We start from the raw sequence: 27,805 nt of genomic DNA, 5'->3' as shown, positions 1-27,805 counted from the left end.
GTCTCTGTGTAACTGGCTCCACCACTCCACGCCGCTGATCCATGCTACTCTCATGTCGGCTATCTCCTCCTCCTCTACTCCACTATGTCCCAAGATTGGGTCGAATGCATAGAAGTTGGTGACATGTCACTCTGCATGATCTGTCTCCAACGGTATTGTCACCTCATGCTATCTGATATGTTGTACTAAGGTCTCTCTATGTCACCACATCTCCATCAAATAGAGGCCAACACACACTTGGTCATGAAAGTGAACCAACCAAGAGAGTGGCCCAAACATGTGCCCCTCCTAAAAGAGACATGGTACCAGTCCTCAGATCTCATGATAGATGGGCCAAGTGCACAGGAAGTGCTCCTCGATCTCCACCTCTACCAGTGTGCATAGCTTGCAAATCCGTTGTTCTCTTGGTAGCTCTCTGTGCCTCAATCCTCAGCTGATGGATGAGACCTGCATTTGTCAGATGGCAATCCTCAATGCATGTGAAACCCGTCTGACCTCTAGATACTGGGGTCTAATAATCACTCCATCCTCCGATACTCTCAAGAAGTGGTAATGACAGAACTGGATCTTGGTTGAAAACTCCTGGTTCCCCCCCCCCAAGTCCGTGATGTATAGAGCTGAAGTAGTTCCCACCGTATGATACTATTGATCTCATCTAGCGGGACCTAGATGGATGGGACATCCAAGCTGTACTAGAAGGAAGAGAGATGGTCCATCTAAATGCCCTAACTGGTAAACCATCTACATTCAATGCAGCATAATTGAATGGATAATATCTTTGTACAGGCCAATAAAAGCTTCTACTTTGTCTTTTGCTCTCCTTGCAAGCTGCAACTTCTTAGGCCTTCTCTTGTGTTCTCACATCAAGTTCTCTACTAGAGCAAAGCCTATACCTAGATAAATCCAGGAACGTTTCCAAACTCATCCTCTAAAATACAACATAGTGCAGTTTGAATCTCATGATAGTCACTCATAATGTTCAAAACCATAAACTCCATCACGCATAGCAGGAACTAGCTACTATGACATCCTCAGCACCCAACAGTGGATGTAGACCATAGTATAAAAATATGCTCTCACACATACAAATCCACACACACACATACTTGAGAATCCATTTAAGGACAACAATCAATCACAGCCTAGGACAACATCTATTGGGCCATGTCCAGTGCCAAGAGATCCCCAGCAAATTCATAATGCTCAAAGAGCTTGATCCTTGCATCTTTGGCCCATGTCCAGTGCCAAGAGATCCCCAGCAAATTCATAATGCTCAGAGAGCTTGATCCTTGCATCTTGGCAACAAAATTTACAGATCAAATGCTGTCGATTTGCCACCTCTACTCTCAGCCCATGATCAATCTCACTAGCAATCAGTCCCACCTTCTGTAAGGTCTTAGAATTGATGAAACTATGTGTGCTACCCCTGTTCACAAGCATGTGAACAGTCCTCCAACTAATTTGCCCTTTTCAATCTAATAGTTTCAGCACTTTTGGCACCCATCAAGGCATGAAAACAGATAACATAAATTGTTTGCTGCGCATCCCAATAGATCTCCTCGTCCACAGGAGCATTTTGACTTATCCTCTTGCGCATGAAAAGGCATAGCAACCTGATGCTCCACATGAAAGGCTGTAGGCTAACGACCTCACATGCCACAGGTGGGCCGAGCGTATTGGACTGTATGCCATGCATATTATGTTCAATAGCACCACCGGGATCAAAGGGAAAATCAACCCTCTTCGTGGCTCCAGTATCTAGAGCTTCTTCCACATCATGTGCACCCTCTAAATCATCATGAGTGGCATCCAAGGTCTCAGAAGCATCCATTGACTCCTCATCATCCAGATATCTCAATAATCATGCTGAGTTTTGCAGTACCACTGTTTCGCATTTTGCAAACTTCCCGATGCTCAGGAGTCCATTTCTCACCACACTTAAGCATAAGTTTGCCCACTTTTTGCTGTCCATAATAGCCCTCATGTGTTGTTTAAATTCTGATTTTTCATTTCCAGCACTTGGCTAAGCCCCTGACTTAGCATCAAGTGACCTGTATGGCTTAGCATATGGCATCTTGCTGCGTGTAACAGTGGGAAACCTCGGAAATGGTGTTGCTGCTGATTTCCTATCATGCCAATCAGTCACCTTAGGCTTCTTCTCAGCCGCATTTCCATTCCCTTATGCGCTGCCTGCTGCCATCTTATACTTGTTGTTGACATATTTGGGCTCAAACACCTCTGCCAATTGGGCTGCATGCTCAATTGTTTGAGGGTTATGTGCCTTCACATCTACAGCCAGGGAAGGACTCAATCCGTGGATGAAACGCAGCAACTTCCCTTTCTCAGATACATCCTGTACAAACAAGGAAAGTCTCCAAAAGCGCTGCAAATACTCTTGGACTGTACTAGTTTGTGACAAAGCATAGAATACAACCAAGTGCTGATCCAAGATGAGTGAGGATACGAAGGTAGTAACCATCATTTCTTTAAAACCCCTCCATGTGGTTGGCCTTTGAGGTGAATCCTTCATACAGCCACCAAGTATGTGCATAGTCCTGCATGTGCATACCCGCAAAGATTATGTGGTCCTTATCCTGCTTTGGGTAGAAGTGAAAATAATCTTCCGGCCTCGTAAGCCACTCCTCCAGCTCATTAGGTGTGCGAGTGTCCCCTATCAACTTACACACTGTGAGTTTGTCCTTGACATCCTTGGCTGCATAATTCATGTGCGTGTAACGTCCAAAAGTGCGGGCATCATCATGCTTGAGGTTCAAATAATCGGAGAAAGGCATCTCAAATTTGATGGCCTCAGGTAAGGCCCTATATGAACGCAAGGAATCTACTAGCATCTCATCAAAAGTGGCTTGCTGCCCACCACTAACCCCCTGCTACGTAGTAGCTGCTGCCATCTGATGCACCGGCTGCGTCTAGGTATATGTGCTCACTGGCGGAGCGATAGGTGCATGAACCCCTGGTTGGGTCTATCTACCAAACGCATCTCTCCGAAATGATGCATGAATGTAAAAAACTAGGAGCCAAAAGATGGCCTAACATCCTGCAAGAAGGTGCTCTGTGGCATAGAGAATGCATCATCCAAGTCCAAATAATCCCCATGCTAGGGTACATGCAACGTTCTAGAAGACAAATGCTCATAGGCACAGAACACATCTCCATAAAACCCCTGCGTGGAGCAGACAAAACATCTTGACTGTCTGAGTGGTCCCCTTGCTGGGGTGCGGGCTGCTTACCCTTGTCCTGCATAGCCTAGCCAATCTGCTACTCGAGCTGCTGTCCCATCTGGGCAAGAGTTGTATGCTGCATAGCCATGGCCGTGGTAAGCTGCTGGATGAACTCTTGTCCCATCTTAATTAAATAAACGAGAGTCTTTAATCATGATCAAATAAATGGTCAATTGAAACTTCGACTTTGGAGTATTTACATCTTGGTGACATCCCCTCGGCTTTTATTCAGTTGACCTAAATTGAAAAGCTTCCTTGTAAATATCCAAAAGCTGTGGATGATCAGACAACATGTCTTCATCCATCCACTTGGCATCCAATGCCGAATAGTTTTTGAATTTTACAAGATATATGTAAAATTTCTTGCCCTGAGGGCCTTTGCGTACAGTATGATGCACAATTTGTTATGGCTAAAGGACCTCCTTTAGCTCGTCCACTTCTGGTGGATCCTCTATTACTGGCTCTGTAGGCTCTGGTCCCTGATATTTCTTTAGGAGACTCACATGAAAAGCATTATGCATCCTCCAATGCTATGGCAGTGCTAACCTGTATGCAACCTCATTAATCTCTTCTGTTACCTTGAAAGGGCCATAGTATGTGGGAGATAACTTTGTGTACACTTTTGCTTGCCTTTAAGCTTATGGAGTCTAGCTTTCTCGAACTTCAAAAGCACCCTATCCCCTTCCTTGAGATCTAAGTGTCTCCTATGCTTATTTGCAGTCTTCTTATGCTTTTCTTGAGACCTTTCTATTGCTGTTATGACCTGGCTGAAAGCTGTCTGGAGGTCTCTAACAAACTGATCAGCTGCAAATATTTCATCTTTGGTCCTTAGGATAGGTGGCAGAATCACCTTCCTGTAGATGACCTCAAAGGGGGCTTTCCCTTTTTAGTTGTGAACTATATTGTTATATGCAAACTCCAACAGTGGTAGGTACTTTTCCCAGTTTGAACTTTGGTCAGCTGCGTAGCATTTCAATAAATCCAACATTGTAGAAGTTGCTACCTCACTTTGACCATCTGTCTCGAGATGGAAAGAAGAAGAAAAATTCAGATTCGTCCCCATATTATCGAAAAGAGCTCTCCAAAATAGACTGGTTATTCTGGGATCTCGGTCACTGACAATGGGCTTGGGCATACCATGGTGCTTAAAGATTTGTGCCATAAAAAGCCTTTGTGCTACCCTTCGTCATGGATGAGTTTGCCCTTCATCTCCAGAGTGCCGACAGAAACTCAGTACGAAGACTTTGTATAAATGGATGCTCAAGTATGTGTGGGTGTGTGGATTTGTACGTGTGAGAGTATATTTTTATACTATGGTCTACACCCACTGTTGGGCGCTGATGACGTCAGTAAGGAACATGATTTATTTGCATTCATTTTGGGGGATAACCTAGGGTAGAGTACCCTTGACTCAAACAAGAAAGTAGTAAAGATATATTATGCATAGCAAGGGCAAAGAACCCATAAGCCCGAAGTAGCTACCGCACAAGAGTGTGCACATCCTGATGCAAAGAGGTATGTCGGTGAAGAACCAGGCTAGAATGCCCTCAAATGATGTGTCGATGAAGGCCATAGGAGCAACTACCAAGGGAGATCACGTCATGACTCTCAATGTGCCAATTGGAGAGATCGAATGCGCAGAAGAGGCTCAAAAAAATGAGCGAAAGTGCTCAAGGGAGCTGCCCAAATCACTGCTGGAGGTCACACGAGTCCAAATCTGAGCAAAAAATGCCAAAAAATGGCCTAAAACTACTCGAAAGCGCCTTTTGACAAAGTTGAACCACTCTTGGCACTATCACGCATCCACCTGCAGAGATCCGTATGGACGTACGGACAAAAAAGCCGAAAAAAATTTTCCTTGAAAAGGTGTGGGATAGGGTCGTTTATGTTTGGGAAGTGCCAAAATTTCAAAAAACGTAGAAATCGGATCTCAAAAGGTCAAAAAACAGCCGCTCATCTTTCATTAGGTACCCATCTTTTAGGGTATAGTGACTGGTGGACTGCCTTTCTTGCACTTGCTGTAAAATCTCACCAAAATCTGCATCATTTTCCCTCCTGCGCTATGGTGAGATTCTTACTGGATTGCTCAGAAATGACCATTATAGCGCAAAAATCTATCTGATAGCATGCTTTTGAACAGAATAGTGAATGAAAATATTAATGCCAACAACAATTAAAGTTACAAAATACAATGACAGTATAAAATAAATTTTGTAAAAGAATACAAAATGGGACATTGTATAAAAAGTATATCTGTATTCATATAAAATAAAAGTTCTATACAATAAGGCTTCACAGCCTTTCTCTCTTCTCTAAAACACTGAGAACGTCGGGCTTTGAATTCCCAAATACACTCCTAGCTCTAAACCTAATCATAGAGCGTCAATGCTATTGTCGTTGTTGGCCAAGGACATGGCTGCTGCCATCAATGCCATACCTTGAAAATTGGTCCAAAAGCATTGAGGGCATATTGCTTCCTCATGTCGGCTAGATCCCTATGATAAGCAATAGTTACATTGTTCACTTGGGGTCTTTGAGACAAGGCATCTGCCACTCTGTTCTGAGCTCTCGGAGTATGGACAATCTGAAAATGATACATTGACAGCGTGTTTGCCCATGTCATGTGCTTCTCGGAGAGCTTAGTCTAAGTCAAGCAATATGTGAGATTTTGGTGATCTGTCTTAATTGTAAAGTTCGCACACAAAAGATATGCTTCCATGTATGGAGGGCATGAATCACAGCCAACAACTCTTTCTCATAGATTCCCAAATATCTCTTTGCATCACGGAGTCTCTTGCTCTTGTAGGCCACTACATGACCATTCTGATGCAATGCAGCCCTAGCACACTACCCCACAGGCATCACAATCCACATCAAATGGCAGACACAAATCTGGAACTATCAGAATTGGCTCTGTGGCCAGCTTGTCTTTGAGTTTAGTGAATGCCTTCTTCTGTGGAGTACCCCATCTGAAAGCTGCATTTTTCTTGGTTAGGTCATGAAGTGGAGCGGCTATATCCACAAAATGCATGATAAATCTTCTATAGTAAGAACACATGCCTAGGAAACTACGGACTTCATGCATTGTCTTCAGCTCTGGCCATTCTTGAATGGCTTGGATCTTTGCCGGATCCATCCGTATCCCATCTTTGGATATTATATGCCCCAAATAAAGGATCTCTTCTGGAAAGAATTTACTCTTCTTGCTGTTTGCATAGAGCTGGTGATTTCGCAGCTCTTGGAAAACCGTAGCAAGATGTTCCTTGTGCTCTTCTTCGGACTTAGAGAAGACAATAATGTCATCGAAGAAGGTTCCTGTGAATTGTCTATAAGGTCGGAAGATAACACTATCTTCTACACATCCTGTGGCTGTATCCTCACTTGGTGATAACCAATATTTAGACTTTAAGTCTATCCTACTGAAAACGAAGGCTCCATTTAACTGGTCCAACACATCATCGATGCGTGGAATTGGGAATCTGGTCTTAATGGTTATTTTGTTCAGTGCGCGATAGTCAACGAACATACAAAATGAACCATCTTTCTTCTGTATAACCAGTACAGGGGAGCAAAATGGAGAGAGAATGGTTTGAATCAGCCCCTTAGATAATAAGTCTTGCACTTGGGTCATGATTTCTTCTCGTTGAGTTGGTGATAACCAATTAAGTCTATCCTACTAAAAATGGAGGCTCCATTTAGCTGGTCCAACACATCATCGATGCATGGAATTGGGAATCTAGTCTTGATGGTCATTTTGTTCAGTGCGCGATAGTCAACGAACATACGAAATGAACCATCTTTCTTCTGTATAACCAGTACATGGGAGCAAAATGAAGGGGAAATGGTTTGAATCAAGTCTTGCACTTGGGCCATGATTTCTTCTCGTTGAGTTGCACTAACTCTTTATGGGGGCCTATTAGGTGGCTCACTACCAGAAATGAGTCCTATACCATGATCTTCAGGGGTAACTCCCCTGGCAAAGCACCAAAAAAACAATCTTTAAGGTTTACAAGAAACATAAATTTATCCTTATTTGCTTCATTTGTTTCATCATGCATTTCAACATCTCTTTCTTTTATAAAAACCATATACGCTGAAATTGCGGACTTTATTGCTTTTCTAATTGAAACATTAGATACAATGGGGATGGTCTCCCCTTTATTCTTGGCAACCATACGCTGTGTTTTACTCTATATACAAACTCAAGCACTCTCTCAGGAAGGGTTAGCTTCATTGCCTTGCGGTGGAACCAAGGCATACCCAAAAACACATCATGATGCTTCAATGGGGAGATGAAGAAATCCTACTGATCAACATAGTTCTGTACATGAAGACAGAGCTTCCCTATCAAGGGAGTAACTGGCACTGGGTTCCCACATAACATTTGGTCAGCATCCAGATTTATTTCTTGAGGCAATTCACTATGGCCAACCTTGCAGGCTTTGGCAATTCTTCCATATCCTTGATCAAGTGCTTACATAGCAGTAAGACATTACTTCTATTGTTTCAAGCAAAAGCAATTTGTTGGCATAAAAAGTTGACGCATACTTATCGTATAAAATCAAAGTTTAAAGGCCGCTTGGAGTATTGAGAAGGTTAAATGATGTCATGGGAAAAGGAGGTGCATAAGAGCATATTATTTCTGGCATTATACAAGTTTGATTGCACATTGATCAAAGAGGTCAATGGTGAATGCATCATTTGGGTCTATACATGTATACTTTCCTTTCATGGCTCCATTGGTTTCCCAAACTATGTGGTAGGGTTATGAGGTTATGTCTCAAGGGTTTGTCTATACTAGCATATCTTAGTGTTGTCTCATCTCAACACTTGCATTCATTTCAGGAGCCCAAAACTTGACTATTCTTGGTCATCACATCCGTATTAGTGCCTGCTGGTCTCTTATCTTTGTAAGGAAGGGGAAAAAGGGGCAATTTAGAGGATCTTTAGAGGTCTCTTAGGTGGGAAATGTGGACTATATAAGTCCCCATCCACCCCGACTTGTACACTTTTTGATGTGACATCTAATCCTATCTACTCCCTTCTCCTCCCTCCTACGTGCTGCCTACACTCTCTCTCCAATCTCTCTCTATCTCTCTCTCTTTCCTTCTCCCTTCTCTCCCAACCTCTCTTCTCCTCCCTCTTCTCCCTTTCCACACTTCTCTCTCCTTCTCCCCCTTCCTATCTCTCCCTCCTCCAATTTGTCCCCTTGTCTCCTTCATTGCATTGGTATCAAAGCTCCGCTCTTTGGTATTGTTGCTTCCGTCTCCTTTCATCTTTCATCTTGCATTCTTTGAAGCCAAAACTGGCGTAACAAACTTTGTGCCAAGACCGTCCTGAGGCAGATAATTATTGCCCAACAACATCTTCACCGGACCTACAAGGAACAGGCGCCAAGGCAGCGAATAACCTCAGCTTCCTTCCAAACACTAGGAATAGAGATCCATACGAAGGGTTCAACGTTGCACAAATTGCCTGCCCAATAGCCCCCAGGAGTAGTGTGACGAATTGGTAGACAAATTGCTACAAACCAATCACAGACGAGCTCGTGGCGTTGGCGCAAATGTCACTGATTCAGCGTTAGAGCAGCCGACCTGAATCTGGCCACCAAGGCCGGTTCCTATGTCTGCATCCACTCGATTGCTCAGGCCCTCAGATGTTATCTGGTATTCGTTAGTCTCTCATCAGTTCATCGCCTGATGGCAGCCCTTAGCTACTCAACCCATCCGCTCGTCGCCTTTCGTCTCTCCATCGCCCGCTCATCGCCTTCCATCTCTCCGCCACCCTCGTTGTGCCACTGCCGTCGCTTATCCCGCATCAAAAAAAACCTTAGTCTCCATGTATTTTTTAGGTTAAGTTAGCCAGGGTTGGGTTAGTTACTTGGGTTAGGTTAGTTAGGTCTGTTTAGCTAGGTTAAGTTTAGTTACTTGGGCTAGGTTAGGTTAGTGCTAATTAGGGTTAGGTTGGCCTAAGTCAATGTCCTAGCAGTCCTAATAGTCTTAGGTTAGTGCTGTACTAATCATTCTCGGTGACTTACGGAACCCCCCCCCCCTTCCCCCCCTCCCAAAAAAAAAAAAAAAACGAGAAAGATAAGAAGGGGTAAAAAGTCAAAATTTCAGACTCATTTAGGGGCCTTTCACATGCCCGTTTGGAGCCATTTTGACTCCGTTTTGAAGCCTCTTCATCGATTCTCCTCTCGAGCTTCACCATCGGTCCTTTTAGTGGTTCTACACATGCTATCAGAGGTGCTCATTACAATAGGGTTTTTGCTATCTCTTTCTTTGAGTCCACTTCATCTCATTGCTTGCATTCGAGCGTCTCACTCCCGAACAGCCACCATGCCACCCAAGCGTGCCCCTCGGGATACATTGCATGATAGTGATGAGGCTGCTCAGCATGAGCAAACGCCTTCCATAGTGGGTGCATCCTTTGGTGGTACAGAGATCCTCTACAACTCAGCCTCTCTCTCCTGCATCTCGAGAAGCGCAGGCAACACAAACACAGTTTTTGGATACCCTTGCTTCTATGCTCCAGGGTGCTTTCCGCTTGTTCAAAACTTATTTCTTTTTGTCAAAGTATTGACTTCAGTCAAAGATACTTAACCCTGGTTACGTAAGCCTAATCCTAGTTAGGAAGACTTGGCATATGCCAAGAGGGTTAACTGCGGTTAATCAAAGAACCTCAAACTCCGGTCAACATGACTTGGGTTCGGCGAAAGCAGTTTGCATGCAAAAGCGCTAATGGTTAATGGGTGCCATGGTTATGTGCGCTTTAATTAATGGTTACAGGTTCTAAGAGGGGTTCATTACCCAAGCGCTATGGAGCCCAGAGGACAGTTTGCAGCCCTCAAACTGAAATCTGGAGCTGTCCGATGTACTTGGACTGACTCATCATAATACCCCCCTCAACGTGAGCAAACTGAACACCAAAGTAGTACTGCAGCTGGACCAAATCTGTCATAGCAAATGACTGATGCAAGTCAACCTTAAAGGCTGTAGTATGCTGTGTAGAGAGTTCAGTCATGAGCATATCATCCACATATAAAATCCGAACCAAGAAATCAGCATCAAACTTGCGAACATAAGAGTGCTCTCTGTAGGGCTGTTCTGAAAACCAAGGCAGATTAGATGTGTATGAACCTTTGCATACCACGCCTGGGGTGCCTACTTCAAACCATATAACGCTTTGTGCAATCAGCATACCTTATTTTCGGACCCTCTAACTTCAAAACCAAGAGGCTGAGAGACATACACCTCCTCTTGCAAATCTCCATGCAGGAAAGCAGTTTTGATGTCGAGCTGATGCGCTTGCCGATGATGATGGGCTGATATGGCAATGATGCACCTAAATGGTCGTGATGTGCAACATGGGTGTACATATTTCCTCGAAGTCAATACCCTGCTGTTGAGCATACCCTTTTGCAACAAGGAGGGCCTTATAATGGTAACACTGCCATCAGTCTTCCTTTGGAGTTTGTAAACCCAGGTAGTGCCTATGGCACGCTTTCCTTTAGGTTAGTCACACAACTGCCAAGTGACATTCTAATATATTGTATCCAACCCAAATTTCATAGCATCCATCCAATCCATGGTCTCAAAGGGATCATTTTGACACAATCGCTCTTCATTGCATGTCGTAGCAACCGATGCAACCTCCACTAAGTGTCCCTACATTTAAAGAGAGATGGCCCTCGTGCGGCAAAACAAAGGCTCAGCTTGTTTGCTGTCCTTTAAGGTGCCTAACAACCATCTAGGCACTGGTTTCTGCTGTCTTATGACAGCCCTCTCTTCAGTTGCATGGGATCATATCAGGCTGTAAAATCCAATATGTGGCTGTAAAGCACCTGCTTGTGGCTGAGTTGAAGCCTCCGTAGACTTAACAAAATCTGATGCGGATTTGAACAAGGCGACAATGAATCGAAGACGTCAAAAGCAACAATAGTTAGCTGCTTTTGACGGTCCAAAAAAGGCATGACAGAGTTTTCAGCAAAGACAACAATGATAACCTTGCCTAAACTAGGCTGATACAACCTATACCCTTCGCTTTCTAAGCTGTATCCAATCAAATGCATTTGATAGCCTTGTCCTCAAGCTTATATCATAGCTGAGATGGATACGCCAGGCATTAGAACAATATCATGTGTGAGACAACCAGCTTATAACATGCCTCATAAGGTGTGGTAATCTTTAATACCCTATTTTGGTGACCTGTTTAAGACATAATTGGCACACATGACAGAATCCAACCAGAATTTATTTGGCAAAGACTTCCCTTCCATCATATACACTGTGCCATATCCATCAAAGTTCTGTTCTTTCTTTCTGCAAGACCATTCAACTGTGGTGTGTATGGCACTATGCACTACTAATGTATGATACTGTGAGATGCTAAAAGATCAGCAAACTCATGGGACATGTACTCACCTCCCTTGTCAGTGCGGAAAGTGAGAAGCGCGTGTCCGCTCTCATTCTCAACCATGGCAAGAAATTGCTTGAAGCAACCAAAAACATCTGATTTGGATTTCAATGAGTAAACCCAAGTATGCCTATTGATCATCCACAAAGGTAACAAAATATGAATAGCTCCCAATAGATGCTGTTCGCATTGATCCAAACACATCATTGTTAACCAAATGCAACTTGCGAGCATCCATAGGGAGTCAAGGAGTTGCACGTTGGTTGCAAGCTAGAGTGAGAGAAGGGAGCAGTGGATCCAAAATTAGGCATCCCTCACAAACATGTTCGGACAATGCATGCATCTTTGGAGATCAACAACCATATCTTGTGAATGCAATCTTACCAAGCTGCCATAATTCAAATGTCCAAAGCATCATGCCACAAATAAGTATCGGAAAGCACAAAATCTACTATTGCAAGTGTTGCAGTGTCTATCTCTCTGTCATAAGCATCAAGTCTATACAACCTCCATGTCAATGCCCCAGTGATAATAGGGTATTACCATTTCTAAAATCATAGATGGCACAATGGTAGCAATCGAGGATAGCTCTAGATCCAGAAGTGTCTGTAGCTGAAAAGGATATGAGATTTTTCTTAATCCATGGAGCATGCAAAACATCCTGTAGAGAGATATGATCACCTGACGCTGCAGTTAGTTCAAATTGGCCAATGCCATTCACGGCATAAGATGCATCATTGGCACAAGTCACTGTGTCACCTTTTGGTACATAGAAAGAAACAACTTCTTGCAAGAAGTCATGTGCTTAGAAGCACCACTATCAAGATACCATGTGTTGTGCATCAGAAACTGCCATGCAAGAGTCATGAATGGAAAGATAAATCTGGCATGTAACCATAAAAGCCCAATCGTGATAAGCCACATTGACTGATTCATCCTTCTCATGGGAAGAGGAAGCATCAATAATTGCAAGACTAGACTACTTCTTCTTCTTCTCCGACTCTATTCGCTTTCAGCATTTAACGACATTATAACCTGGTTTCCTGCAGTAATTGCATCTCTTCTTTTTCTTTTCTGCACTTTTGTCGGCATCCGAAGTAACACCACAATTGTGCTTGGGTTTACCACTAGGCCTTGCTGTTTTTACATTACCCTTATGGTAGCAAAAGCCCGATCGCCAGGGATAGCAATCAAAGCTATAATGGTTGGGATTGCCATGGCAACCAAACTCAATGTGGTAGCAAACCCCTGCTATGAATCAGGAAGTCCACTCAGCATCATGGGCACAAACTGACTTTCTGGCACAACCTCACAATGTGGGCCAGCTGCTCTTCAAAATCCTTGACCTTAGTCAAATAGGCATCCATACTTTCCTCTTCATCCATCTTCAGATTATCCAATTGCTTCTAGAAGTATGCAGCCCATGTTTCATTGTGAATCCGATACAATGAGGCTGACTTATCCCACACATCCTTTGCAATACTGCAAGATCTGATGCGAGGAATATCATCCTCTTAATCGACAATCAAGGCATGAGCTTGAGCATCTCTGCCATCCCATTGATCTGATCATAAGTAGGAGGCACTGCGGCAGCAATGGCACATGATGAACAGCTACAACATTACTACCCCCATCGTGGCGGGTGTATTGGAGAAGGTGCCTGTGAAGGAGGTCTCACCTAATGTTCCACAAGTTCTTGGCCAGCAACACATCATGCATCACGTATGACCACATGGGGTAGTTGATGCCATCAAGCTTGTCTTCAGGAGCAAGCATATCAAAAAGATCATTACTAGCCATTGCAGATAAGGCACAAATGCAAAGAACCCAAAGAAAATTGACTAAATCAAAGGACAGCACTAGGCAAGTGCAATGTCCAATTCTGACCACACAAGGTCAGTGGCCTGCACAAAATCTGAGAACCAAAGAATGTGCTGCCTGACGCAATGCTGCAAATAAGATGCCCTAGAAGCAAAACCCAAGGCATGAAGGCAACTGTGCCAGATAAAGGCCAAGGCCGGTCCACAAAAACTCTGCATAAATGAACTGCACATCAAATGCAACAACTGCAAACTTTCTTCTACAGAAAGTCAAACTATAACCTGTGTTTGAAGCACAAATATCTCCTAACTAGAAATGTAAGCTCCTCTACAGAATCTCCAAACTGACCAAATGAGTGAACAATATGCAGGGCACTGTCAGGTGCTCCTGACAGATTCCATACAGCAACTGCAGACTGTACAAACTGTCCTACCATAGAAAATGTGCCTTGTTTATGACCGTTTATTTCCAGAAAACTGAAGCAGAACTCAATCTGCAAGTGCTGGAATGAGTTGACTGGCTTGGAAGGACCACTAGAAAGAGCTGTAGAAAAATGTGATTGTTTGCAGAGACATTTTGACCTGTTTTAGTGCAGTAAAACAGCTCTGACAGCAACAAACAGCTGCAAGACAACTTCTTCAGCAAAGGGAATGCTACTCCAGCAAGGCAAAATTACCTGAGGCCTAGGAAAGCAGGGCGGCTACCAGTCAGACCTGAAACCAGCAGGAAACAGGAAGGCGGCAGGTCACACAGCCACTTTGAGGCAGTAGAAAGCTGGAACAACTAGCTGAAGCTTGAGGCAAGACCACAGCTGCTTTGAAGCATCCTAACATGGTATCAAAGCAGGCAGTAGGCAAGACCACAGCTGCTTTGATCCGATATTAGGATGCTTGGAAAGTAGTACAGCAGTAGAAACTGATCTGAAAAGCAGAAAACGAGCTGTAGAAGGTATTGGACCAGCACAATAGTGCAAAACAAGTACAAGAGAATGTGACTTTGATGGCTAACCCTAAAGACCTAGCTCGGTCAATCTGTGGGGCAAATTTTGAATTATAAGGTTAACTTTACGCTAATGCACTGATATCGGCATAATGTGCATACCAGCACACACACTAGCCTACCAGAGGGGCTAAAACCTATCATTAACTTTGTGATTACATGGTAATAATGGTCCAAGTGAGTGTCATGACCATTCAACACATACACTATGATATAAAGATGATTGTTAGACACTAATGCACCATGCTAAGGTAAGAAAAGCACAGCTGTACAGCACTTATTTGCTCAGCAGCTTGCAGCCACCTGCTGTTCAGGTCTTCTCTAGACAGACCGCCTCAGTTTTGGGCCTGGGTGACGTTATTTTTAGGTGTTTTCTCTGCTCGTCAACTACCTTTTTAAGGAGATTTCCCAGTTGAGAGGTTGCTGCAGCTGTTTCTGGCCTGGCAGCCACATTTGGAGGTGTTTCAGACTTGCTCATTAGGCTTTCTACCTGGCCTCCTATTCTGCTATTGCTGCTGCTGGCCTGAAATAGCTGCATATACCTAGATAAATCCAAGAACATTCCCAAACTCATCCTCTAAAAACACAACATAGTGCAGTTTCAATCTCACGATAGTCACTCATAAGATTGAAAACCATAAACTCCATCACGCATAGCAAGGACTAGCTACTATGACATCCCCACTGACGTCATCAGCGCCCAACAGTGGGTGTAGATCATAGTATAAAAATATGCTCTCACACATACAAATCCACACACCCACACATACTTGAGCATCCATTTATACAAAGTCTTCGTACTGAGTTTCTATCAGCACTCCGGAGGTGAAGGGCAAACTCAGCCATGACGAAGGCTAGCACTAAAGGAGAAGGCTAATCAAAAAGTAGTCCAAATCTCTTCATTCAAGCTACAACTGCTTGTGAAGTCTAAACAATTTCATTTTAGTCTCTCCCAAACGAGCATCTAAATCTAGCTGATAGGGCAACGCACCATTTAAAATAGAAAGAATTATCGCAATACCAACAGGCCGCAACTTGGACAAAAGCTTCACAAGGTGAAATTTAATGGTCCGATAATAAGGCAGAAGCATATACCTGGATGAATCCAGGAACATTCCCAAACTCATCCTCTAAAAACACAACATAGAGCAGTTTCAATCTCACTATAGTCACTCATAAGATTGAAAACCATAAACTCCATCACGATTGAAATAGCTGTAGTCAAATGATTAAATTGTACATAGCCAATGAGTACTCGCACTGATGTAGTAACTCTCATGCATTTTGATCCCCCTTAGCCCAAAGCAACCCCAAGTGCTAGTCATACCTTGATTTCCTTTGTTACATTCTCCAAGCATCGTTGGAGATGTATTTTTGCAAAGACAAGCGAGCCGAACCGAATGTTAATGATGGGCGTCTAAAGGTAACATTTCAGCTAAAGTTGTTTCTCTAATCTCATGAAGTCATAGTCTTTCTCTCCTCTCTTTTCAGGGAACGGTGATCCAAGCCAATTAGACATTTGAAGTAATGAAGTACACATAAAATCCTCGTAAAAGACCGAGCAGTATCGAATGAAATCCATGCGAATGCAACGTGTATGAGTTACAAACGACGAGAAGACATAGCTCGACCAGATAATCGTGAGACCGATCAGGCATCCTAGCATGCAGCGCAAAGTCGAGCCACGGACTTGTTTGCCAGTTATTGATACTGAGACGTTGCGACGGGAATCGATAGGAATGCGAGAAAGCAAAGCCTCAAAATCTAGCAGAGAGACGCGATAAGCTACCTTGAAAGAGCAAATAGCAATGTGGCAATGGCTACAACGTTGGAGGGGAAAATGATACAAGAATTGACGCGAGCTTCTCATGGATCCAATGAAGATGTTGTTGGTTGGAGAGACGACGGGAGTCATTCTCCCTTCACTCGCGCTTTTGACTGTCGTCAATTCGTGTGACTTATGCTTCACACACTATTTGTATGTACTCAAAGGGTACATTATTTGCCACCGTGGCTCTAAAACCCTTGAAAGTTTTTTTGCTTACGGTGGCTCTAAAACCCTTGAAAGTCTTTTTGCTTGCCCTCAAGGGTAGGTTTCACAAACGGGCTCCTCACATTGGACCATAGACCCTACATGACCCGCGAGTAACGGGGAGCTTGGGCATAAGTACTTTCACAAATGAACACCGCACAAACATATAAATTTAACTATATCAACAAATGAGAAGTGGCCAAGTGATGGCAAATTCTCTACTCTTTGTCCGCCTCCAAATTTTTTTGGACGGCCTTGATTTTTCACCCAAGAAAAATCCTCTGCCTGAACTTTATTGAGATGCCACATAAGCATGTCCACGCCCATTTGTGAAACCATTTGAGGGTGAACAATTAAAATGGCACCATGCTATTCGCGGATATCATTTTTGCTAGGATGTCTGCAACCGTTTGTGAATCCTACCTAAGTGATGGTTCGATTCCTTCAAGAGGCAAAAAATACTTTCTGGGATTTTTTTGGGTTCTTTCACTTCTAGCACACTAGCATTATAATCTGCAAACATTTGGGATCAGAAATGAGACTGATCTGCAATACTAAGTCTGCAAAGAGGACCCGATGCCAGATGGAAATCAAGTTGTCGTAGGAGAGGCTCCGTGATGATGGCAAAAAGTAAAGGTGCAAGAGGGAAACAGAGCCATGAAGGGGAAATGAATCATAGTGGTACCCGTTAATGGAAATTTTAGTAGAGGGATTAGCAAATTATACCTAGGTCATTTTGCAGCCTTCTCCAAAACCAAACTTATGCATAACCTTCAACATGAAAACCCAACTTACATGGTCGTATGCCACTTTTTGATCAATCAACCAAGCTTGATGGGAGACGTAAATTCAGTCAAGCCTAGTTGCACACCATGTTGAGTCACCATGCAAATTATGTTAGGTAAAACATAGAAGGTGAGAGCGGTTCCCAAAGAAGCACCAGCCAAACAAGTCACAGGCAGTCAAAAAGGAAAACCATGCATCTTCTTCTAGAAAGAGAAATTTAAGCATAAGAGTGAGATCGGTCAGATGCAGTAGGCACCATGTTCCAATCACCAGTAAAGAGTGTGTGATGATTTGCAAAGCACAATCACATACTATACCACAGCCTAGCACAGTTCGTAGACAAATTAGGTGCATAAATAGAAACTACAAAGAAATCACATGTACCAACAGAGCAATTTGCAACTACAAAGTAGCCTTCCACATCCTACGCCATGAACAAGGGGTGAAGATCATCATGCACAAGTAGTGTGACACCTCCACAACCCCGAATCGGGCAATTAACAAACACGGAATAGCCAAGCAAGGAAATATATTGGAGACCACACGGAACCAACCTCAACTCCTAAAAAGCTCACACTTCTAGATCAATTTGATGGATCAGACAACCCAGAATCAAAAGTTTCCATTGCACACCAATGCCGGGCACATTCCAGCTGAGCAAACTTATACACCTTGAATCATGCTTCATAAATTCAATGGTCTTGAAACATAGCAGCATCATCATCTGAGAGCTCCAACAATGGTGCATAGAGGTTGGTACCTAACGAAGTTTTCTTATGGGCAACTCCCTTGATCGCTCTGAGAGACTTGGGGGTTGGTCGGTGATTAGACGGCGCTAAAGTAGCACGGATGTCCACATGTCCACTAGTGGATGCCATGCATTGGCCTGCGTGCATAACCTGACCACGCATTGGATGAGAACCCTTACCACGACTACCCTCACCACCCACCACTGGAGTATTATCGTCAGAGGTCCATTGTCATACTTTTTGAACCGGTGTGGATCGGAGAGATGCAGCAGACTGGACTGCTTTCTCATGGGAGTCATTCTTGACTGGAGCACCATGAGCCAGTAAAGTATCATCATTAGCATTGTATGTATTATCATGAATAGGATCACCCTCAGAGATACTTCCTTCACTTGTCGGTAGCTAATTGTCAGAGGAAGCACAAGAAGGACCATTACAAGCAAAATGCCCACTTCCCTTGCATCGATGGCAAGAATCAGGGAATGGGCCGAAAGAAACCTTAAGCAAAATTTCCCACTCATTTGGTGTTAAAAGCAACATAAGAGATGGCATTGATACGATATTGATCAATGTCTCCTGGGCATTACATGAGTCCCCTTATTTCCCAGACTCGTACATGGAAATCACAAAGCATGGGGACTAGAATACAATCGATCTGGTTTCCATGGATTGCCTCGCTAGAGACCTACAATAACTTATTTTATGCCCATTAACAAAGTTAGGAGGGACGTGGACCAATGGAAGTTATGAGTACGGACCTAATTTTTCAAAAAAGTTATCTGACCTGTAGAGGCCGCCCACCCACTTGGGATTCTGAACTTTCTCTCGGCAAAATACACGATTGGTGATCAAACCCATACCTCCTAACATAGAGGAGTTCATCTCTCCACCCACCAATCTAAGTTTGATGCAATTAAATGCAATCTCTTTGCGATAGTCTTCTTTTCTTCTTCAATGGGCAGGTGGGTGGTCTGAATTAACCCTAAGAAGTCTCAACTTTCAAGGATAGCCTAGAATTTCACTTTGAATGGTAACTTAAAAGCTATCCTTCTAGTTAAGATGTTTTCAAATAAATGCACCCTTAAGATCTAAGAATCCTCAAAATTTAAAGGGTAACCTAGAATTTCATTTTGATGGTAATTTCAAAGTCAACCTTCTACTTAGATATTTTTGATCATTTTTCAAGGGCACTATTATAAAATTTCCCAATGTGGCAATTCTTTTTGGTTTATTTATCTCTTGCCCTTCTCAAGAAGAGCAAAAACCTCCTTTGAGGGACATTGTAACCTTTGAATTTGCGAACTGATCTAATTCTCATCTAACTTCTTTTTGGGTAAGTAGGGGCACAATACTCTTATCTATACTATCTATAATAAAGTTGTTCTCTCTCTACACTTGTCATCTTCAAAAAGCTCTCAAAAATGAGGTTTTAAAAAAACAAAGGAATTGCAAGAGGAGAGGTGAATGAACATGTGTGACGATTTAGCTATGCACATGGACCAGAGCACAAAAGGTGGTGCTGTGGGCTTCTCACGTGGCTGCATAATGCTCACCAAAGATCACCCCGAGCACCTTCATGGATTAAAGCCAAGACCACTTCCATCACACAAAATAACCTAGACCACTAGGATAACAAGGTAGTAGTATATACTCTCATTTGCCATAATAAATTAGAATGTAGGACTTTTATATCATATCATGCATTGTTCACCACTTGCCAAGACGTGCACTTGCCACCTAATACAATCTTGTTGTGCTGCAACACCAATGTGTAGTTCCCCTACTAGTGTACATAAGTCTCCCAAATTGGAAAGAATTCAAAAATTTATGAAATAGTGACAAAATAAAGGGGGGATGAATAAAGACATTTATGATTAGTGAGGAAGTCCCTCTATTTATGAGGGGAAGGGCCCCTTGCCCTTTTATCATATCTATACTCTACTTTCTTTCACAACATCTTCATTAGCCTAATGATAAGACCTTGAGAGTGGAAACTATATGTCTTGAAAAGAATTCATAAGTCTACTGGAAAAGGAGGAGAGGAAGAATAGAAAAGGCAAGGGGAGCGGTAAAGAGGAGAGTGACTAATGAGAACTTTCCTCTATTCAGGAGGCGAGGGATGAATTTTAAACCCTTTTTCACAACATCTTATGTAACATAATGGAAAGACTCTATGAGTGTGTACACTCATAATTGGAAAGTGTGGTGTGGAATGAAATCCTTCATTGTATTTGGATCATATGCTCTCCCACATTTTTTGTTCTAGAGCCTCTTCTTCTTGTGTGAGCTTCCTCCATGCTTTGAGAATTCCCTCTTTCTTGAGTACTTGATCCTATTTCTTTACATGTTATTAGAGCCATGGTGGCTCTTCCTCCATCTACTCTTTTCTTTCCATTTCTAGTGCATAACCAGTGAGAGAGTTTGTTGGTATGACTATTGAAACTACATTAAATAGTTGGTGGTGTTTATGCTCCAAGTAGTTTGGTTGATTCTTTTGGAGATATTGGAGCAGATTCATAGATTGGGTATTGTTGGAAGGTTTCTAAAGGCTGCCAAAGTTGCTAGAAGCAATTGTTCTTGTTTTCTCATTGCCAGTAGCTAAGGACTTAAGTCTACTGATTGTTTCAATGTAGTCCTTAGTAGAGGGAGTCATCTTCACTACTATGAGTTTGCCAGAAACATTCCAAGAAAGTTTATTAAAGGAGGGATAGGAGAGGGATGGCACACTCTTGGCAAGGTACTTGATATGCAAGAGGGTGTGGATAGTAAAGCAAACCCATGTATTGCTACTCAAATAAAGACAAAGAGAGGCGAATAGGTAATGGCGAGAGCAACACTAGATAAATTTGAGGTTACAAGGATGGTAACTAGGTTTATTAATAATCCATGTTCGATGAAAAACCTTGGTTGGGATATACAGCATGGAAACACATTGGGTGATTGTGGAACCTACTTCACATGGCAGATACAGTAGCACAGTTCAAAACTGTGTAATCAAACATAGGGAATAAAAAAGGGAAAAAAAGATCACAAAAAGATAAAAAATCTCATAGACAAAAGAGGAGTAAAACAGATAGAGAGAAGAAAGAAAGTGAGAGTGAACTTTTACTTGTTCGTCCACCATTGGTAGAGCCTCTTGAGGATGGGACCAGATACCAAGGGCTTGTGAAAAAAATGAGGTGCAATTCATGGCAGGTGCACAAACGTTAATGCGATGAAAAGCTTACTACCCATTTGGATATGAGACTAGCTTCGATATTGATGTTAAAGAGTGTTTTGAGGTAGGAGTCGACTTTGTGTACAAGCCAAGTAATGAAGCAGTGGTGTTAAGGTTGGTGATGGACTTTTGCAAAGCACCACATCCCGTGGATACAACCATAGACTTGATGCCCTATGATAGAAAGAACAGACCTTGAGAAAAGAGGACATCCCTCATGTGGAATACATTGTCATTTATGGGCAACACTCCATTGAGGCTGTAATACATTGTCATTTTTGGGCAACACTCCATTGAGGCTGTGAAAAGACCTCAAGAATTTTTTACAGTCCCTGAACTTGTAAAATCCTTATACAGGTACTGTAACAATCTTGCTTTTCATGTTTTTATATAGTATATCTTTATTGGAATTTTTGATATTCACCTTTGTCCATCAAGTTCTTATTTTTTCAACTAATGTTAATATGTAGCAAAGAGCAATAATCATCATGAATTGTCCTCCTAATTATCTAGTTGCATGCTCAAAGACAACAAACATTGTGCACGCTAAAACCATGAGAAAATATCCCACGTACTTGGATCAGCTGGCACATGCTAGACAATAGTGGGAAGCTTTTGGAAATCCACCAAGGCCAACAAAGGGACGCATCATAGTGATCCATGGGATGTATGTATTCATAATTTGCCTTCATATATATATTTTAATGTTTTTCTTTGATCTTGAATATGACTACATCTAAATGAATTTTTCATGAAATGATGATAGAAATTCATTGAAATGATGAAGTTGACCCTTGACAAGGGCACATTCAAACATGACATCCATATGATGACATATTCCATAGAAATCTTTGAAAAGTGGATAAAAATGGGAAAAATGTACATAGCTAGCCAACTCCCCAACACATTGTGAAATATTGAGCCACTAAAAGAAGACAAAAAGGCAAAGGATCCAATCAAAGAGGGAGAGGATTTTGGGAGGGTACAAGAAGCACCACACACGGATCCCATTTGTGAAACTTTGTTTCGCTGCTTGGAGAGGCTATCTGAAGACAATATTTGAGAACTCCAAGATACGATCATGAACCATAATGTTGATTTCAGGAAGTCAAAGAAGGTAAAGATTTGATAGACATGGAATACATCACAAAGGAGATGAAAGCAGATATCACTCGAATACTATCTTGATCGATGATAGCACATATAAGGGTTGTGTAAATCCTCTTGGAACTTGTTTGTTCCCATAACCATTTACCAGTTAGAGTAAAGATAACATTGAGCTCATGGAAAAAGTATTGCCTTATGTCCCTGAATTGAGACATGTTTTGGATGTCTGATCAATGACTCAGCACATCCTTTTGGTCAACTCCTAGTGACACTCGGTCATCCCTTGAATGTATACTTTGAGAATGTTATCAAGCATTTCCAAAATTTATTGAATGCTATTGCTACTCTAGAAACATTTTGGGAATAAAGTTACTCTTCCTCAAACAAGAAGAAGAAACCATTAATTTTTTCAAAGCATGATATACAAAAACAAGAAGGAGATAATGAGAAAACCAACACCACCAAGGAAATTATCTGCAGAACAACAAGAATACTACGATCAATGTGCAAGGTGGATTCAATGAGTGATGTGGAGGCAATGTTAAGGCTCAATAGCTTGGATTCTCAGGTACATATACCTTCAATCTTTGGAAGATTGGGAAAGACAACATGGCCATAAGAGAGCAAGTAAGAAATGATCCCATTTGTCAAACTGAATTACTTGTCTGGTTTCTCTGTAAGTTGCACAACTTTACAAATTTTCCTATTACTCTATGTTTTGGCTTCAATTTTTTTATTTTTGTGTCAATGAAAATAACACAATATTCATACTTGATTTTTTGAATTGTTTGTTTACTAATATGTTCATATTTTTTATGCCATTCAAAGTTCATGCTCAAAGAAATCAGGAAAATAATTGCCCAAACAAGTCAACAAAACAAGAGTCTAGTTTAATGCCAAGGATGTGTTCAACATATTTGGATCCAAGCAAGTGACAAATCTGGCGAGAGAATCTTCCAATACCTATTGGATTGCAATTTGAATACAAAATACATTTATATACTCAATACAAGACTACAATCCCAGGTGCAAGAAAAGGATTTTTTATCCATTTAGAGGTGCAACAAGGTGTGGATTTGTTTCCATACTCTGGAACACGATATGACTTCTATGCATGGAAGGATTTCATTCAACGCAATCCAAGGCTAAAGTAGTACTCGTTTTGTGAGGATCATTAAGTACAACCAAAGGGAGATAGCGTAATGATTATAGAAGATGTTGAGAATTCTAATGTGGCTAGTTATATCAATAGCTCCAAAATTTGTGTAGAAAAGACAAATGCACATTGGGAATATGTACCATGCTTGCCACCATGGAAGCATTATATAGGTGCAACCTCGAATGACATTGGATACATTGTAAATGTAGCTCCGAGAGAGGAGTTGTTCATTGAATATGATTTTTAGGCATGTTCATGCCACTTTTATAATATTATATCATTGCTTCATTATTATTGGTTTCATTTTGTCTTTTTAATGCTTTTGTATGTCATACTATGTGTGATAGAATCTTATTCTAGTATTTTCTTAACAACCTTAATGAATAATAAATAAAGAAAAAATGGGCTATATATGCATGTGAAATCATTTTGTCAACACCATTCACTCATTCACCAAAAGATGTTTATTGCAATAGACATGCAAATGTGAGAGATCAAGTACAACCACTTGGAGCCATTTGGAGGTGTCAATGTGCTCCTTTGTGAAAACTTGTGCCAAGCAAGTCCAATAAAGGATGCATGGATCTTTTTAAACAAGGTAGCAAACTTATCTATGCCATCATCCTTTTGGAAAGACCACATAATGTACTATGAGCTCAAGAAGCCAATGCACCAAAGCAACCATAATCAATGATAAATAGAATAAAGTTTATTCTTGCAAGACTGGTCCATTCTAAGCAGTTTGGCTTTGTGGCTGTGGTAGGAACATACATGAGGTTGTTCTAAATGCTTTAGTGGTAGTGGATTACACAATGAAAGGACTGTTATGCTCAACCTTGATTTAGAAAAGTCCTATGATAGGGTCAACTGGGATTTTGTGATATGCACTATGCAGGCACTTGGATTTGGGAATAGGTTCTGCAAGTTAGTAAGGATGATGTTTTCCAATGCATGGATACCATTATGAGAAATTCGTTCTTCAGCGGTTGATAAGGCAAGGTTGCCCATTGGCCCTACTACTTTTTGCTATGGTCACAGAGCCCCTACTGGTTCAAATTGATCAACACCTGAACAGTGGGAGTATTAGAGGGATGAGGCTCCTGGATGGCTTAGACTTTTGCTCTCAATTTTTCATTGATGATAATACAAGCTTTCTGAATGGTATTGAAGATAACATACGTGGCTTTTTGGAGATTTTTAATGAATTTGCTGCACTTTTTAATTCTAGAATAAACCATGAGGAGACTATTGTGTTGTGGCTTGGGGTAGGAGATATGCATGAATGGACTCATAATTTTTGCTTCAACTAGATCCCAAAGGGGAGACTAATGAGATATTCAGGCTGCCCACTTGGAGTAGGGGTCACATGCAAGCAGAAGTTTGAGTGGGCTCTCCAGAGAATCAGAGGCAAACTGACCAAATGGAGTGGAAGAAGAATCTCACTACTAGGAAGGATCATAATAGCAAAGCATGTAATGGGATCTTTGTTGGTTTTCGCAAAGACAAACCTTAAAAAAGTGGATAAGGCAATCATGGACTTTGTTTGGGAGAGCAGATGGCACTCCATTAACTAGGAGCTACTCTTGACCACTAAGAAGGATGGTGTACTTGGCCTAACTCCCATGAAAGAGAAGAACAAGAGGTTGTGTACCAAGTGGTTGCTTCAGGTGGTGTCCTCCCAACTGTGGGCCATAATGGCAAGATATCTTATATGCCTCAACACTCCTCGAGGTGTCAATTTCCCTTGGCAGGATGTTCTCCTGTCTAAAGCTAATATCAAGATACCGCAATCAGAGCTGCTATCACGACTTGTTCATATCTAGAAAGCTAAGGCACAAGGCTACTACTGGGGTGGACTACGGTCTCTTAGTGGTGATGCTTCGCTTGGAGATCTTTATGGTTGACAAAATGGCCATATGATAATGGTACAGCTCTTGTAAACTCTCAACCCCTTTTGGTGAAGAAACTTTTCAGAAAAGGCCCCAACAATTTCAGACAGATTTGGGACTCGGGGGGGAATAGATGGCAAGAAGTGGAAACGATAGTCTAGAGGTTTAACCTCAATGCAACTAAAGAGAGACTATTGGAAATGCTCTTTGAAAGGATAAGAGAAGAATGGCCTACCAGTTGCACACTTCAAGATGATTTTGGGTTTAGAGGATTCTGTTGGAAGAATGACAAAGCTTTCTATAAACTAAGCCTGAAAGATTTTGAGCGAGACACTACTAATTTTACAGTAGATACAGCTAGAAAGCACTAGATATTCCAAGCACTACTAGACCATCACTCCACTTGGGCAATGAGACTTAGAAGGGTTTGGAACTCGACCCCTTCTTTAAAGATAAATTTCTTGCTGTCAAGGGTTTTAGTTGGTAGGCTCCTGGTGAGAGATAGAGTCTTGAAATGGAATCCACAGGTAACCCCTCTATGCCCCTTTTGGAACACATGCAGGGAGACACACATGCACGTGCTATGGGACTACTGTTTTGCAAGCAAAATATGGAAGGAGGTAGCAGAGAGTTTGGAAAAGCTGGAGATACAGGTCGCAGTCAGATGGAAAGTTGCCTTATTGGGTGACCCATGAGGGGGACGCTACTAATTTTGTAGTAGATACAACTAGAAAGCACTAGATATTCCACGCACTGCTAGACCATCACTCCACTTGGGCAATGAGACTTAGAAGGGTTTGGAACTTGACCCCTTCTTTAAAGATAAATTTCTTGCTGTGGAGAGTTTTAGTTGATAAGCTCCTCGTGAGAGAGTGAGTCCCGAAATGGAATCCGCGGGTAACCCCTCTATGCCCCTTTTGTAACACATGTAGGCAGACACACATGCACATGGTATGGGACTACTGATTTGCAAGGGAAATATGGAAGGAGGTAGCAGAGAGCTTGGAAAAGCTGGAGATACAAGTCGCAGTCAGATGGAAAGTTGCCTTATTGGGTGACTGGGGCAAACTAAATGACTCCATTTTTTATGTATGGTAGATCATAAGAGGAATAGTAATCACCCATCTCTGGTAGCTCAGGAATGACATTGTGCTCCAGCATCCTCATCATGGAAGATCTTTAGGACGTCTGATTGTCGAGGACACCAAGAGAATTATAACCTTTCTCTGAAGAAAGAATGAGACTTACATGACTTTAGCTAAAATATGGATGTAACCTGTCTTTGTTTCCTCAAATAGGGATAGACTTTTTACTTTCTTTTCTGTTTGTAATATGAGATACCTTTTCACCCGAGAAAAAAATCTAATTAATGGGAATTCTCATTTTTGGCATGCCCGGGGGTAATCCTAAGCATTCTTCTACAACTTGGAAAGTAGAAATTTGGAATTTTAGGTTGTTATTTGGATAATCGTGGTTATTAAAAAATACTTTTTTGGTATTGGTCCATGTGGGGGACCTTTTCTGGTATTTTAAATGCATGCATTTGATTAGGGTGAGTTGGATGCCTCTTTGGTATTCCTGGGCGGCACAATCATGGGCAATATCCAAAGCTATTCATGGTATTGATACTCAATATACAATGCAGTGAAGTGTTTACTGCTAGAATATCTTTTCAAGGAAGTTGATGGCAGACACACTTGTGCTAAGTACTTTCTTGTGGACGAGAGCACATGGGTGGAAGGATTATGCCACTTTTGCACAACAGAATTGTAGAGAATGAAGTTATCTTTAGTGAACACAGCTTGGCGTGTTTTGTTTTCTTCCACTAATATTGAATCACCCATTACTCTGCGAATCTTGGAGATCTCTGCAAAAATAGTGGTTGTGTGAGTTTTCATGGCATGTTCAACCTATAAATACGTATCCTCTAATCGAACTATGCACTTCCACTTCTGTTTTCGTGTATCCAAACACTATTGCTATGGAAGCCTCTGTCGATTTGACAGAAACAGATAGAGGGACGTCTGTAAAAGGTCCGCTCATATCTTCTCGTTTGGCTTAATCGTCTTTCTTTTCTTGCTTGAGAATCTATTGTTGTACGTTACGTGACGGATTTGTTGGTGGTAGGTCTCGTCAAAGTATGTCCAGATGCAATCCCTTCTCCTGTGACACCATCATCTGCGAAAGGGGTGGAGGACACAAATGCTAAAGCACATGCTGGTACGTTTGTCTTCACATTTGTTACGTTTCTTGCTCGTGCAATTTTTTCATTTGTTCTCGTTTCATTCGCCTGTGTTGACGCTTCGTTTACATTTGTCTGTGTTGACACTTCATTTTCCATCTTGCTCCTACATTTTGTTGATAGCATCACAATCCTTTTCGTCTATTCCTG

General features: G+C 41.9%; 1 protein-coding gene across 1 annotated transcript in view; it reads right to left on the bottom strand.

Annotated features, from left to right (window-relative positions):
- Positions 1–16,446, bottom strand: part of LOC147903782 (tRNA ligase 1-like) — a 253,182-nt gene extending 236,736 nt beyond the window's left edge. Inside the window, exon 1 of the mRNA XM_087401184.1 lies at positions 16,264–16,446. Within this exon, the coding sequence (XP_087257310.1) occupies positions 16,264–16,389 (126 nt within the window). The 5' untranslated portion in view covers positions 16,390–16,446. The remainder of the gene's footprint in view (positions 1–16,263) is intronic.
- Positions 16,447–27,805: the final 11,359 nt, after the last annotated feature.

The sequence above is a fragment of the Dipteris shenzhenensis genome, chromosome 3 (assembly GCF_047967505.1).
Source record: "Dipteris shenzhenensis isolate YYH24624 ecotype China chromosome 3, Dip_SZ_1.0, whole genome shotgun sequence".
In the NCBI taxonomy this organism is placed as follows: Eukaryota; Viridiplantae; Streptophyta; class Polypodiopsida; order Gleicheniales; family Dipteridaceae; genus Dipteris; species Dipteris shenzhenensis.
Note: the sequence above shows the minus strand (reverse complement) of the source record. Positions and strands in the feature narration are given on the sequence as shown.